The 14775-nt window shown below is 44.0% G+C and overlaps 1 protein-coding gene across 1 annotated transcript in view; it reads right to left on the minus strand.

The window, feature by feature from the left end:
• Positions 1-4975: 4975 nt before the first annotated feature.
• MKRN1 (makorin ring finger protein 1) overlaps positions 4976-14775 on the minus strand; it is a 30641-nt gene continuing 20841 nt past the window's right edge. Inside the window, exons 4-8 of the mRNA XM_044989287.1 lie at positions 8341-8567; positions 7641-7855; positions 6805-6915; positions 6189-6327; positions 4976-5863 (exon numbers count right to left, since the gene is read on the minus strand). Coding sequence (XP_044845222.1) covers positions 5651-5863; positions 6189-6327; positions 6805-6915; positions 7641-7855; positions 8341-8567 — 905 coding nt within the window. The 3' untranslated portion in view covers positions 4976-5650. The remainder of the gene's footprint in view (positions 5864-6188; positions 6328-6804; positions 6916-7640; positions 7856-8340; positions 8568-14775) is intronic.

The following is a 14775-nucleotide window of genomic DNA, read 5'->3' on the forward strand; positions in this document are numbered from 1 at the left end:
AAAAGTAAGAGACTTTCCAAATCTCAAAAATTCTGGGAAGTTTTAATAAAAAGTAAAATATTTGCGCTTCTTTTAAAATTTCCTTCAAAATACATTCTTCCATTGGTGAATATTTGTCACATGATTTTCATAATTGGGCTGTGCTGCTCTCCTATTGGTGGTGCTTCAACGTACTATATCATGACGGCACAAGTGAAGTGACAAGTGCACACATGCACTCACAACAAACCAACCTCAGCAACAGCTGGCTGGCGGGTAATGAGGAGATGGTTATTAAATTTATCTTCACGGTAAGGTTTCTTCCAATAATTAAATATATTGCAATATTTACTGATTATGATTAGTTTCTTGGCCTGTCATTAAATCTCTAAAATTTTGTCTTTCGTGCTTGCAGTTGCACAGATAATGTGGACCAGAGCATTCGGCTGTTCATAAATTTGTAACAGCACCTTCCTCCAGGCAAATATTAAATATCTTCACCTACTGTGTTAGGTAATAATATATAATATGTTCCCTTCTTTGATTTAAATATAAATTGAAATATACATTATACTAATTATTGCATTCCATTATTTCAGAGATCTCTTTCCATTTTTTATCTAACAAAGGCTGGTGAGAAGAGGAAGAGGACTGCAGGAGTAGACAAAGATCCATCCACGTCGAAACAAAAACAACGGAATAGCACCCCCAACAGAGTAAAACTTAGAGATTATAATAAGGAAAAGAGTTATTTGTTCTGTTTGCTTTTTCATCTTATTTTATAATCATATGTTTACTTTTTATTTTTTCAAAGTAACTGATGTACAGTACAGTGCAGGGCACATGCTGTTCTTATTAACTTTTGTATTGTAATACTTCAGTGAAATTTGTGTAAAACACATTGTTTTCTATAATTTCAATCCTACTCCTCCTGTGTTAAAATATTTTATTGACTGTATAAGTAACAAATTTAAAATTGAAAAACATGTCTATACAAATAAAAATTATAAATAAATGTGAAATATCTCAAACAAATAAGAATAATTTGGATATAATATATATTATATAGTTATTAAAAACACACATTACGTTCCCTTGAGATTTTGAAATAAAAAACTTTATCTGGGAATTTTTCACCGGATTTGGGAAATTTTTAGCGCTAGGCTGGGAAAAGTTGGCATCACGATATAGAAGCACTGGATATTGCTATGCAATATTTCATTTTACAAAATGCATGATATGTTAACATGTTAAAATGATATTTAACAAAATATATAGCACCTGTCTCACTGTGGTTTGCTATGGCAAATCATCCTGCTCCCAGGACCTAAATTCCCTGTAAGCTGCACAGCCATGCAGCCAGGGAGAAGCGCCCCCTTCCCCTGGCCCAGCCCAGCCCTGCCCTGCCCCGCCAGAGCTTCCGGGGAGAGGAGCCCCTGCCCTGGCGGAACCCCGCCCCACCAGAGCTGCCGTGGCTGGGGAGAGGAGCCCCTCCCTAGCCCAGCCCCACCCACCGGAGCTGCAGCAGCCAGGGAGAGGAGTCTCTCACCCGGCCCCGAGCTTTAGCAATGAGAGAGGGCTGTGGGGAGTTCTCTCCCCCTGCCGCAGCCTGCACCCCAAACCACTCAGCCCCACCCCAGAGCTCGCACCCCCACCCCAACCCTCTGCGCCCCAGCCTTGAGCCCCATCCCCCGAACCTCTCATCCCCAGACCCATCCCGGAGCTAGAGCCCTCACCCCCTGCACCCAACCCTGAACTCCCTCCCGCACCCCGAACCCTTCATCCCCAGAGCCTGCATCCCCATCTAGAGCCCTCATCCCCCCACACCCCAATCCTAGCCCTGAGCCCCTTCCCACACTCCAAACCCCTCAGCCCCACCCTCACCACACATCACCTCCGTATTGGTGCACATAAAATTAATTCCGCACATGGACATAAATGAGAGGGAACACTGCGCCAGGACCTAGGCTGGAATATTTACCCACATACGAATAACTTTATACTATGTGGGAGGGGTTGTGTGGACCCATTACACTATCACAAGATACAAAAGTCAAGTGAACCAATGTAAATTTCCATCGCATAATTATTTAGCGGAGGTGAAATTTAGCAAGGGCTAATCCAAGATGTTAGAAGAAGGAACATGGCTGAGAGAGAAGTTTTTTCTAATTCCATGTTTTCATTGGCAGGATTATGCCTTGAAGCATGAGAGTTATATATATCTCCTGAATTCCTGTGGATGTTATCAGTCTCATCTATTTCTGAATGTAAAGCTTTAAAAAAAGAAAAAAACAAAAAAACCCCACTGTAGTAGCACATATCACAGATCAATTTTCTTTACAAACATTTCCGCTTACCATTTCAAAATCTGTTGCCTTTCAATCTTATTGAACTTCCTCTTACTCTTGTATGCTGAGAAAGCGTACATAGAAGCCAATGATTGATTATACCATTTATTTTTTGTATACTGCTCACATACCCTCTTAGCCTCTTCTTTAAGACTGAATCTGTTGCATTGCTAGCCCCATCAGAATTAAGTCAGAATCAGAGCTGATTATAAACAAGTCTGGTTATTTATTAATAATCAGACCCAATACCCAGCCAAGTTCAAGTGGAGAGGCTGTGCAATGATATAGGAAGGCAACTCCCCTTGGGAAAATAAAACTGGTACAATTGCTTGCATTTAAAAAAAATTAGGAACATTTCATAAGAAAAAAAAATCAGAAAGGAAGTGCCTACCTTGTATTGAGCTGGAAGTCTGTAGTAGGAGAACCTGTCTGTGGCCAACTAGATTCTGTTGATATACCAATGAATGGGCACCCAAAATAACCCAAATGCCCGATTGCATCAGATGTGAGATGCAGAAACAAATGGTGCATGAGACTATTCAAAAGCCAAAATCAACATCTTTCAGTGCACACATCTTATTCTCAATGAAGATAAAGCATACTATACTATCCCTAACCCCTACAGAGAACATCGGGCTCCCTCATTCCTTTCCTTTGCACAGCCAAGTCTGCTACCTCCCTGCCTTCCCTCTCAACACTTCCTCCTCTCCCACAACACATCCTACAGTCATTTTTTTGTTGTTAAATAACAGTATGTGCACATCTGTAAATGATTTGGCACCTAGCTGTCTACAGGAAAGTTAATTTGTCCATGTTTAGTTCTGCTTTCTCTTCATTAAATCTTTTTTTTCCCTCCTCTCCCATTTCCTTCCAAAACTGTTGTTATTCTGTTGCTGCATCCTTCCCTATTTCTCCTATGCTTTCATCTCCCCCACCTAGCTCTGTATCCTTTTCCCTTATGCTGCCTGGCCTCTACCACCCCCACACTTCTCCCTCCTATTTGGGATCTGTGCACTCTACTAGCCACCTCATAATGTCTGGGTGCAGGATAAGGTATCTGGATTGTCTAAGACAGTGGATCTCAAACTTTTTTTTACTGGCGACCCCTTTCACATCGCAAGCCTCTGAGTGTGACCCCCCTAATAAATTAAACACCCTTTTTAATATATTTAACATCATTATAAATGCTGGAGGCAAGTGTGGTTTGGGGTGGAGGTTGACAGCTTGCAACCCCCTATGTAATGACCTCACAACCCCGAGAGGTCCCGACCCCCAGGTCTAAGACCAGTTTCAACAGTACTCACCTCTTCCTTCACCCCTGCCCCCACAGTCAGTTTGAAAACATTTTCACAGCTGTTTACTTAAGTATCTCCCGATTCCCCGTGACGAAGGTGGTTTACAATGTAATATACACAGTGGCCCATAAAGGAGCATGTGGTCTACCAGGAAGTAGTTAGCGTACAGTAGTGCTTTGAGTTCTCTGGATAAACAGTACTAAGTACAAAGTATTATAGCAGGCGTTTATTACCCACTGACACCACAAGCAATATTTGATGTGCATGTTATAAAATGTACAGCCCAGAACAAACTGACAGAATTGAGCCAGTCTTAGAACTCAACTCTGAGAAGGAAAACCACCTCTGTTATCACTCAGTGGTAATCCCAAGCACTTTCATAGTTTGGTGGTCTCAGCTGTCTTTGTTCATAAAATGTTCTCTCTTTATATATTATAGAATTTCCTGTTTTGCATAAGGGTGTTGACAAGATACAATTGTGTATTAATGCTGCAGCATGACTATGGCATTGCAGAGGACTCAGTAATTAGTAGTAACCAGACTAGTTTACACTAAGGGCATATAAAGAGAGGCTGAGATCTAGAGACTCTCAGCTTAAAGAAAGAACAGACTTCTTGTTTAATTGTTTGTTTGTTTTTTATTTCGGAAAAGTGCTTCTTACAAAAGGCAGCTGCAAAACAATACATCAGAGCTCAGCAACAACTTCTTATTCCATTTTAAAAGTGAAAGGAGAGGCTGTCTCAGGGCAAGAGAAGCAGTAGAACAGATCATGGGGCATCCATGAGTCATTAAAAGAGCAGCAATAATTTAATGCAAGATGAAAATTCCTGCACTGGAGCTTTGGTGGCAAGATATGAGCTCTTATCAATGGAATTCTTGCTATTGCATGACTGCTAGTTCTTTTCTAGGTAACCCAATAACTTACAAGTTCGCAGCTCTTCCAAGCAACCGGCATAATTCAGATGGGATATGAGCCAGGAGTGCCTTGAACCAACTAAGTAGTATAGTGATTTCCTGGATAAGCTCATGGCTTGAGTGGTTATCAATGGTATAAAACTATGTGAGCAATGCAATTAAGGGATCCCGACTTGATGTTCTACTGGATAACAATATGGTGAGAACCCTCTTCTGGCTCACCAGGTTCCTACTTTTAGTCAGTCCCTATAATATACATCAGAGAGAGCTGGTGTATTAAGGAGTGTCAAGTTATACCTGATGGTTAAGACCATTGCCACAGACTGGGCTGAGACCACTAAACCAGTTTCGTGTCCAACTGGAGACTACAATTCATGCACCAAAAGGAGAGGAGAGTTAGTTTTTGTTTTTTTAAACATATACAGAGTCTCCCAGCCCTTGAGATCCAACTCTGCGTTTATTTGTTTATACACATTGAAAGTTCTCCTTTCACGTACAAACACATTTTCCTTTCATGCTAAACACAGTAAAAACCTGGAACATTCGCACCTGGTTCTGGTTACACAGTAGTAATAGTAATGTGCAAGTAAACAAGAGACCAAAACCACAAATGAAGATGTGTACATGAGGGGGTTGGAACAGAGCTGAAGCCAGCAAGAAGTACGTGTGTCTGGCCTAAAATCGGAAGTATTGATTTGAAGTCCACAGCAGAAAAAGGCCACTGGCCAATTTATATCCCCCACTGCATGGCCACTGCTCTCATTTTTGTATCTGGGCTCTTCAAGATGAGTGTGGAAGTCTGTAAACACTTTAACCCTGGAACTGGGTGAATCCTGTCGGGAACACAGATGAAGCAACAAACCTAAGCTAACTGTTTGACAGTTAATTCATTTTACAAAAACTAACGTTTTAAAGATTTCTTGTTATTTGTTTAAACAGAGAAAAACAAACACTCCTGGGGCAAGGGGAGGAGACAGACCCTGGGTAAAAGTTATTACAACAGCACCTGGAATTGATAGGCCTGCCTAGGAGAAACACAGGCACTGCCACAACACCACAGGAAAGAGCTACTGCCTGATGCCGAGCAGACAGTCCAAACTCCGCTGACAGGTGCTATAGATCCAAGTCATAATAATCTTCCAGCTCGTCATGAAACAAGTCCCACTCGTCCTCGGAGTCTGTCAACTCATCATCACCTCCTGCTGCCAAAAGCATGAGCAACATCTCGCCGAGCTCAAAGGTCACAACCTCATCCTCATCGTTCTCGAAGGGATCACTGCTCTCCCTCTCCTCAATGAATTCCCAGAACCGATTCCTTCGCTGGGCCTGCAAAGGGAAGACAGTTATTGCTCTTGTGTGACCGAGAGTTACAAGATACATATGCTCAGCTCCCAGGTATATAACATGCAGCTAGTCATGCTTCACAATGGGATCTGCATTTACTCCTATTATAGCTGACCACCAACACTTCTTCAAGATACAGGTGACATTAAGAAATGTGTCTCTTCCATAGTCTCCCCTCCATCACTTCCAGTCTTTGGATCACTCTCCCTTCCAATCCACTATGTATGTTTTACTATATAAGCAAATCTGAGGCATTCACACTTTTTCCTTCCCTCTTCCAAAAAAGTCTAAAAGCAGTGAGACTTACCCGATATCTACTCGATGTTCCCACTTTCTGTCTCTGTGGCTCCTCTCGGCGACCATCAGGATATGCATGTTTGTAAAAACAGTTCCCTCCAAATGGACAGCTCCCACGGCCTTCATCAAAATACCTGCATGGCTTGTTGCTGGAAAGGAAAATATCGCAACCCTTACTCACAGCAGAGCCACTCAGAATTCAGTATTGCATTTGCTTATGGTCCAGGGGGTCTCTTTAAATACGCACCATTTGCCGCTGACGCCATTTTATCAAAAATACATACACAGAAATGATGTATTACACTATGTGCATACCCAACAGATGTGCGCGTGGGTAGATGCATGCATAGGGAAGCTGATGACTCACAGTGCACAAGTCTACTACCTTATGGCTGTATCAATTATGTATTGGGTGGGTAAGGAAAAAGCTTGTGAGGTCAATAAGTACATAGGAAAGCTAGGTGACTGTGTGGATGCATGCATCTGCGGGTGGATAAGTAAGGATGCACTTCACACGTGTGGGGGTGGAAAGGAGGTATGAGAGGGCTTTAGATAAACACCCTTGTTCTCCAGGTGTGCCCTTATCTCTGCAGTCTTAACTTGACAAAAGGCTGCAGCGCTCGTACCTCATTGCCTCCTTGTATTTCTGAATGAGTTTCTGCTTCTCTTCCTTCTCCTCCACCCAGTACTCACTTGGAATGACAAAGTTAGATGTGATCCGACATTCTGGGCAGGACCTGGGGAACGAAGAGACTGCACTGCAAAATTCCACATTACAGGGGCGCTCTGTCCTATTATAAAACATACCATGGCACATATCCGATCTTTAAAGATGTATCCTATTGTGCCTGGGCACTTACTGCCAGGACTTTATACTTTTTCAATCTACGTTCTCTTTTGCACAAGAAGACACCCTAAACTCTTCCTCTTCTTTCAGAACTCAACTCAGCAGCTGATCATTTTGTCTCCATAGAACTTGGGGGGAAAAAACATTTCACACAGACTCCTTTTTCTTTAGATTTAGATAAATTTATTTTTTGTAGTTTTGTTTGGTTTTTGTATTTGTTTGTTTGGGTTTCTTTAGAACACCTTAAAGAGGATATGGGTCGTTGGCTGGCTAATTAATCAGGGCAGTGAAAAGTTAGGAAACATACATTCAGAACTGGTTAATCTGTTTTCACCATCTAATCTGGGTGCCTGAAACCTTTAAATGGTAACTAACTGAAGACAAAACATGACTTTCATCCAAATAAGTAGTTTGCAAAATCCAATCTAGATTAACTAGGTCAGAGTGTAAATACAAACAAAATGCTACCCCTGGAAGATGACTTCAATTCTGGCTTAACATTAGTTAGGATGCATTAAATGCAGTCTTTGTGGGGGGGACTTTGTTGCAAGTTGTCACAAGACACTAAATTCTTCCCATGTAACAAAGCACAATCAAGATGGGGAAGTGCCTCACTTTATAATCTTGCTCTCAAATTGTTTAGCGCTCCTCCACTTGCGGATGCATTTGAGACAGTAAGTATGGTTGCAGTTGGAGAGGATCCCAAAGCGGCGCTCGCTGGGGTTGGCTTTTTCATATACCACCTCCATGCAGATCCCACACACCATGTCTTTACTACGCTGGACGGCAAATGAGAGCTCCATGTCCTTCTCATGAGCCTCAATGCAAGACTGAAGAGAGAGAGAAAACCAGCCTGTAATCTTGTGCACTATTTAATAGGTTTTAACTCACTAGTTTCATCTTAAATTTATTCTCCCCACATTCTAAACTAAAAAGAACAAACCATCTGGGAGGTTCAGGTCCTCAAAAAACAGTCTTTTAGGTAATAGGAGGCAATGGCCAACGTCAAGTTCAGGCTCTTTGTCAAGAACCCAGGCAGAAATAGCTGAATTAAAACTTCACGAAAAGTGACCTGAGTATTAGTACAGTTATACAGACTTTATCCTCAATGTAGACAGGGTCCAGCTTCTTTTAAACAAGGCTGCTTTGAAAACAGCCTTGACTAGGAAATGGTTCAGTTTGCAATGTGAACCTTCTTGTTAAGTGACTGACTTGTATGCAGTCAACTTCAGAAGAAAGGGAATGAATGACAGGTGATTGCACAAGGCAAGGGAGTAACTTGAAGTTATTCAACACAAGCTATTTGTATGCTTACCTTTATGTGTTGGGATCTCTGGGCAGCATCAACTGGATGTAGGACCTGCAACCCACACATGTCACACACATCCCCATGGATATACACGCAGTTCTCTCCATAACGACATTCTCCTACTGCAGCGTAGGGGCACAGTTGCTTCTTCATCTCCACATTTGCTTGCTGCTTTTCATACTCTTCCTCAATTACCATTCCCTGCAAGGGTGTTTCGATGCAGGAAGGGGCAGCTGCAGGGGGAAGTTAGAGATGGTAAATGTGTTACATTTGAGGGCTAGGGTTCGCAATGCATGCTTTTCAGCTATAAAAACTTTGGGTAAACCAACTCAGTTTATCCAAAAAAATAACAGAAAATGCACAAGGCTTGTGTCAATAAATCCCTCAAAACCTCACCCTGAAATGACTTAGCAATTTCTTCACCCTAGAAGGAAGCAGTTTCAACTCTGATTTTCTCAGCTTTCAGTATAAGCAAGGCAAGACAATCAGTGCATTAGTGGTGAGATTCAACTTTATCCAACAGGACAAGGTCAATACTAAGAAAACTGACCAATTCTGAAAGTGGGTAAATACTCTTGTGGGTCAACCATGCTTGTAACAAGGTTTGGTTCAAGTAAGAACTGAATTAAATCATGCTGAAAGTAGGTTAAAAACCCTGTCCCTCTTGCTTTTTGAACCAGTTCAAACATGATTTACATGGGCTGAAACAAGCTTCAGTACATGGTGGTTAAACTCTTGTGCTTCAACCACTAAAACTGGTGTTTTGTCCCTATACAGCCAACACATAGGCCCTGTAGAAGAGGAAGGATACTTACCAGGACGACTAACTTGGAGCTCCAAAAATACTGCCTCAACAGATTCTTATGCTCATGAGTCATGTTAGTTAGCATGCTGTTGCACAGGCTGCAGTTCTTAAGCAGTTAGTTGCTGGGGTGGCTTTCACTGCTGGACTCATAAGAAGGTTCTAGAACAGGATACAAGAACCCTGCCCAAGTCTCTTACTACTGTGGCAAATCTCAAATCCCCCTTCTGAAGTGTAAGGAGGGATAATGAGCATGGATTTGTTGAGATCATACCTGCAGAGAATTCTGATCACAGGTAAGTAATCTTTGTTTCCTCTTCATAAATTGCCTCGGCTGTTCTTCATTCTGGAGAGAAGAACTAGCAGCATTAGTCCCGCAGGAACTAGCTGAAATAGTGATTAAAGGACTGAAGGACTTTTGTTCCTAAACATCCATATGATTTGTCCTGGTCATCAAGAGAACAGCACTGAGTAAGCTTGTGAATTAAATTTAAAGAAAATGCTCTCCAAGTTCCTAGATATTTCTACAGACTAAATTAAATTGGCAGTGTTGCAGCAAGCCTAGTAAAAGGAGTCCCAAGAGCTTTTGATTAGCAGGATCCCTACCTGGTCATAAATTGAGCTGAAAACCTTATCCATTTGTCTACTCTCTCTGGGCTGAGATGGATTTCTCTTGGGATTTCTCCCTTTATGCCAGGAACCTACAGGATGATTTGTGAAATGGTATAACTGAATTTCCCTTTATCATCCAAATTATGGAATAACCTCACCAACTCAGTCATGAGACGAGAAAAGACAATGGTTCAGTTTAAATGACAACTGAGATGCCACTCTAACTGTGAAGAAAGATAATCCAAGATTTGATATGGGAAAGAGAAAACAATCCAATATAAAATAAAGAGGACAGGATCCGGAGGCTCTTTCCTTAAAGGAATGAGAAACATTTCCACCTTAGGGCATAAGATTTCCAATGGACGGCTTACAAGATTCTAATGTAATTTGCTGGACTTCTTCCAAGAGCATTCTTCATCTACTAAACTCCAAGATGTAAAATGCCAGAGGAAGAAATTATGGATCTGGGTGCAGGTTCAATCTTCCCTTGTGAGATAACAGGTCTGGAAAAGTAGAGAAGAATCACCTGTTGCTCCTCTGCCAGAATGAGACCTAGAACCAGAACTACTTTATAATCTGGTACTATAAGAATTGTGTGTTGCCTCTTGCATCTCCTCTTTAAGTACCACAGGCAAAAGAGGGGAAAAAAACTAAGGTCTCCACCCCCATAGAGCAAAAAAGTATGGGGCAGGCATTACTGCTTTTGTGCAAATTGGCAGGCATTTGGTATTCTCTGCAGAAGCAAATAAGTATTTCTGGATGCCCCCACTTCAAGGTAAATTGAAGCACAAATGGCTTACTTTAAAGATCAGTCATATTGATCCTGGCTCAGCTTGTTTGCTACGGATTTTTTTTTTGCCCCAGGCAAGTGAAAGACAAAAGAATGACTTAATTCTCAACTCACTAATCCCAAGGAATTGCTTCTTAACAAAGAGCAAGCTCTCCAGTTGCTCCCCTTCTTCAGTCCTCCATGCATCATGATACTACATTGGGATGAAGGGACCTCCGTTGGTGTCTCTGGTTGCCAGAGTACATATAACTCTCCTCGGTGAGCAAAAAAAAATTTGGTCCAGCAGGCTGTTGAGTGAGCCTGCAAGCTATTCTTTCATCTGCATCAAGGGAAGGAAGCAGCTTTCAAGATGTTTACAATGGAGAAATGGGGTAGATCCTGGATCATGAAGTTTTCCCTTCCACACTGCTTGGCTGTTCTTCTCAGCCACTCCACAGACTAGTCTGGTACCCCCAGCATGGCTTGCCTCACCGATTAGGAAACACTGGGTTACGGTGATATGCCTAAGTGCTGGAAGTGAACTGCCAAGCTTGAACCTCAAGAGTATTTCCTGGGTGTTTGCTCCTCCAAACATACACAAAGCATACAACTCAAAGACCCAGGCTTCCAGACCAATCTTGAGGAAAAGCATTGTTGCTTTTTCAAGTTACTGTGCATAATTTTCCATGAAAGCTTGAATCTGAACTTTACAGAAACAACCTGGAAGCTCTGAGATACAGATGTCTTCTTAAGGTCACTTTCAGAACATCACATGTATCAAATATATTGTTAGCAGCACACAACACTATCTTTAGCAGTTTCCTGACATTCCCAAGTAACAGCTTTCATTTCTCTTGGCTAACAATAATATTCCAAGAAGGGCAGGAGGTTGGACTAAAGGTGCAAATCATAATTTTGCCTTAACACTCTGATAAATGGCAATCTTCATTAAGAACCAACAAAAGAACACAACTGCACTGGCTCTTATCCATTTGACCTAGTGTCCTCGAATTATTTTACAGAGGTGCTGATCTTACAGCCTTGGAAGACCTGATCTTCTTGTCCAAATAATGGCTGCCAAAACCAATTGAGAACCTGGAGTCAGGCAAGTCCTTGTGGGCCTAAAAAAGGTTCTTTGCTACTGAAACAAATGGCTAGCTGCAACAGAAGCTTTTTTGTACATGCCAAAGGCACACTAATATTTCCCTCTTTTGATTCCCACGGCTAGATTTTTAAAGCTAGCTATCTTTTAAAGCTATCTTGGCACCTAAAATGCAGATAGTCCTCTTTGAAAATCCCACTAGATGCTCATCTGCAGCTTTATGTGCTGTATACCTTTAAAAATCTCCCAACATACTAAAGATTGTCTTTTCCTGAACTGCATATACAAAAAGTTCCCAAGAGTCTAGTATCATTGGCATGTATTAAAACAGGAAGAAACTGGGATATGTTCCTCATGCAACATGGAAGGGTGGTCCTGCCTGCCCGGGGTGGGGGGGAGAGATAGCTCCCAGAATCGTGGTCATGGGAGCAGTGCTGCGCAGAGCCACTTGCACACCCCCTGCAGCAAACAGGAGCTGCCCCAGGTAAGTGCTCTGCACCTCCTGCCTGCCCCAGCCCTGAGTCTCCTCCTGCACCCCCACCCTGAGCACCCTCCCGCACCCTAACTCCCTCCCAGACCCTGCACCCCACCCTGAGAGTCCTCTGGCACCCTAACTCCCTCCCAGACCCAGCACCCCCAGGCCTGAGCTCCAGGGGGTAAGCCAGGGGCACCTCCCCACCACCGTTCAGTACTGTACAGTATATAATGCCTTTTGTCTGCCCCCCAAAATTTTCCCTGGAACCTAACTCCCCACATTTACATTAAATCTTATGGGAAAATTGGATTCTTTTAACATCGTTTCACTTAAAGTTGCATTTTGCAGGAACATAACTACAACGTTAAGGGAGGAGTTACTGTAATTGCATTCAGAAATTTACCAACCTCCATCTTAAAAACTAGTTAGGTTGTTAGTCCCCATTGTTAGCTCCCTACTGGAAGGCTGTTCCAGAACATCACTCCTCAGATGGCTAAAAATCACGTTCTAATTTCCAGCCTGAATTTATGGACAGAGTTATCCATTTGTTTTTATGTCAACATTATCTTTTAGCTTAAATAGCTTTTCTGCTGTTTAACTCCCCCAACCCCTGCAATGTATTTACAGAGCAATCATAACCCTTCTCAGCCTTCATTCTTTTAGGCTAAGCAAGCCATGCTCTTTTGGTCTCCTCTCATAAGTTAGGTTCTCCATTCCCCTGCTCATCCTGGTAGCCTTCCTCTGCACGTGTTCCAATTTTCTTTAAATAAAATAACAACAACAAAAAAACCTGGGTGACCAAAATTGTACATAGTACAGATAAGGGGGAGGGATAGTTCAGTGGTTTGAGCATTGGCCTGCTAAACCCAGGGTTGTGAGTTCAATCCTTGAGAAGGCCACTTAGGGATCTGGGGCAAAAATTGGTCCTGCTAGTGAAGGCAGGGGGCTGGACTCGATGACCTTTCAAGGTCCCTTCCAGTTCTAGGAGATTGGTATATCTCCAATTATTACCTTTTTATTGCCTCTAATACTTCTCATCTCTACTGGAAATACCTCACCTGATGCAATCCTAGGATTGCATTTGCCTTTTTCACCACCGCATCACACTGATGGCTCAGTCATCCTGTGACTGACTAATACACTCAGGTCTTTCTATCATTTCCACCTGATGTAGGGTGACCATATTTCCCTATGCTGAATACAGGACACCTGGTAAAATTACTCATATTCAAGCGAGTTCAACAGCAATCGATCAGAACTATGCAGTACAAACATTCAAATTAACAACAACTTGACTGAGCCCCTGTTAAAAAGAAATCCTGCATAGTTGGCTTCTTTTTATTTACCTTCTTATCTTTAAGGTTCACATGGGGAGTGGTGACCCGTACACCTCTCACACACGGAGGTGGGGGGGGAGACCAACCAACCTGATCCCCCTGCCCAGCACTCTCCACCCTCCTTGCCAGGCTGGGCCTCCAGCACAGACCTGCCTCACCTGGTACGTGGTGCCACGTCTTCCTGAGGCAACAAGTGGCGAGGCATGCAGGGTCACATGCTCCCCTCCCCAGATTTCTGCCAGGGTTCACACCAGAATGTGGCCAGCAGCAGCCTTCCGGCACTGTGCGGAGGGAAGGGACGGGAGCTGCTTCCAGCCACAGGGTGAGGTGGTGGTGGGGAAGGGTTGATCTGTAGAGTCTGCAGAGCTCATCTCTTCTCCCCCCACCCACCCCGCGTGGCTGGAAGCAGCTTGTCCCGTCCTGCCCACGTAGAGTCGAAAGGCAGCTAACACCTCCAGGCTGCTGCTGGCCACCGACATAACCCAGCCGCCTCTGACTACAGCACAGGCAGGAAGGGGTTAAGCCCTAAGGATGCATTGTGCACCAGGGATCCTGATTGCAGGGGCTTCAGCAAACCCAGCCAGAGAGGTGGCTCAGCCGGGGAGGGTGCCTAGGGGACGGAGCAGCCCCACGCTCCCTGGGGGCAGGACCCAGGCTGGGGGGAAGGGCAGGTGAAGAGGGTGCTAAGTCCCTGCCCCGGGGATTGCTGTGGAGCCTGCAGGTTCAGGGTGTGAACAGGCTGAAAATCGCTTCCCCTCCACCACTCCAGAGCTTAGCTGAGGGGCGGAGAGGCTGCCCCATGCCAGCGCTGTGCGGGGCTTTGGCACATGCAGGGCTTGGCTCCTCCTGGCCACTGCCCTGGGCCAGAGGGTCTTGGGCTTTCCCAGGGTGCCAGCCCAGCCAGAGGCAGTGGGGGAAGGAAGGAGCCCCACAGCCAGGCTGTTGGTGAGCTGAGCGCTTTGACCACTGGGGTTGGGGGGCAAAGCAGAGGGAGGACAGTGAGAGGGGGAAATGCAAAAAGGGCTGACATGTGGGCAGAAGAGGTGACATGTAACCAGCTGCCGCCTGGCGCCTGCCCACACTCACCAGCCACCACAGCGCACAGCCAGCACTGGCAGGAAGCGGGACGGGGCCCTGCTGGCCAAGAGCTGGCATACAGCCGAGGGAGGAGCCAGCTTGGTATGTTCATATCTAACACAGGGAGCCAGCTCACCCACTCCCATCCCCATTGATGGCTACTAAACCCTGCCTCCCTCCAGTTAGCAGGATGACCCGTCAGTACTGACGGGGCGTGCGGGGGGAGACAAAAATGGGCAAATTGTCCCATATCTGCTAAGAAAAAGT

This window comes from Mauremys mutica, chromosome 1 (assembly GCF_020497125.1).
Source record: "Mauremys mutica isolate MM-2020 ecotype Southern chromosome 1, ASM2049712v1, whole genome shotgun sequence".
NCBI classification, from domain to species: Eukaryota; Metazoa; Chordata; order Testudines; family Geoemydidae; genus Mauremys; species Mauremys mutica.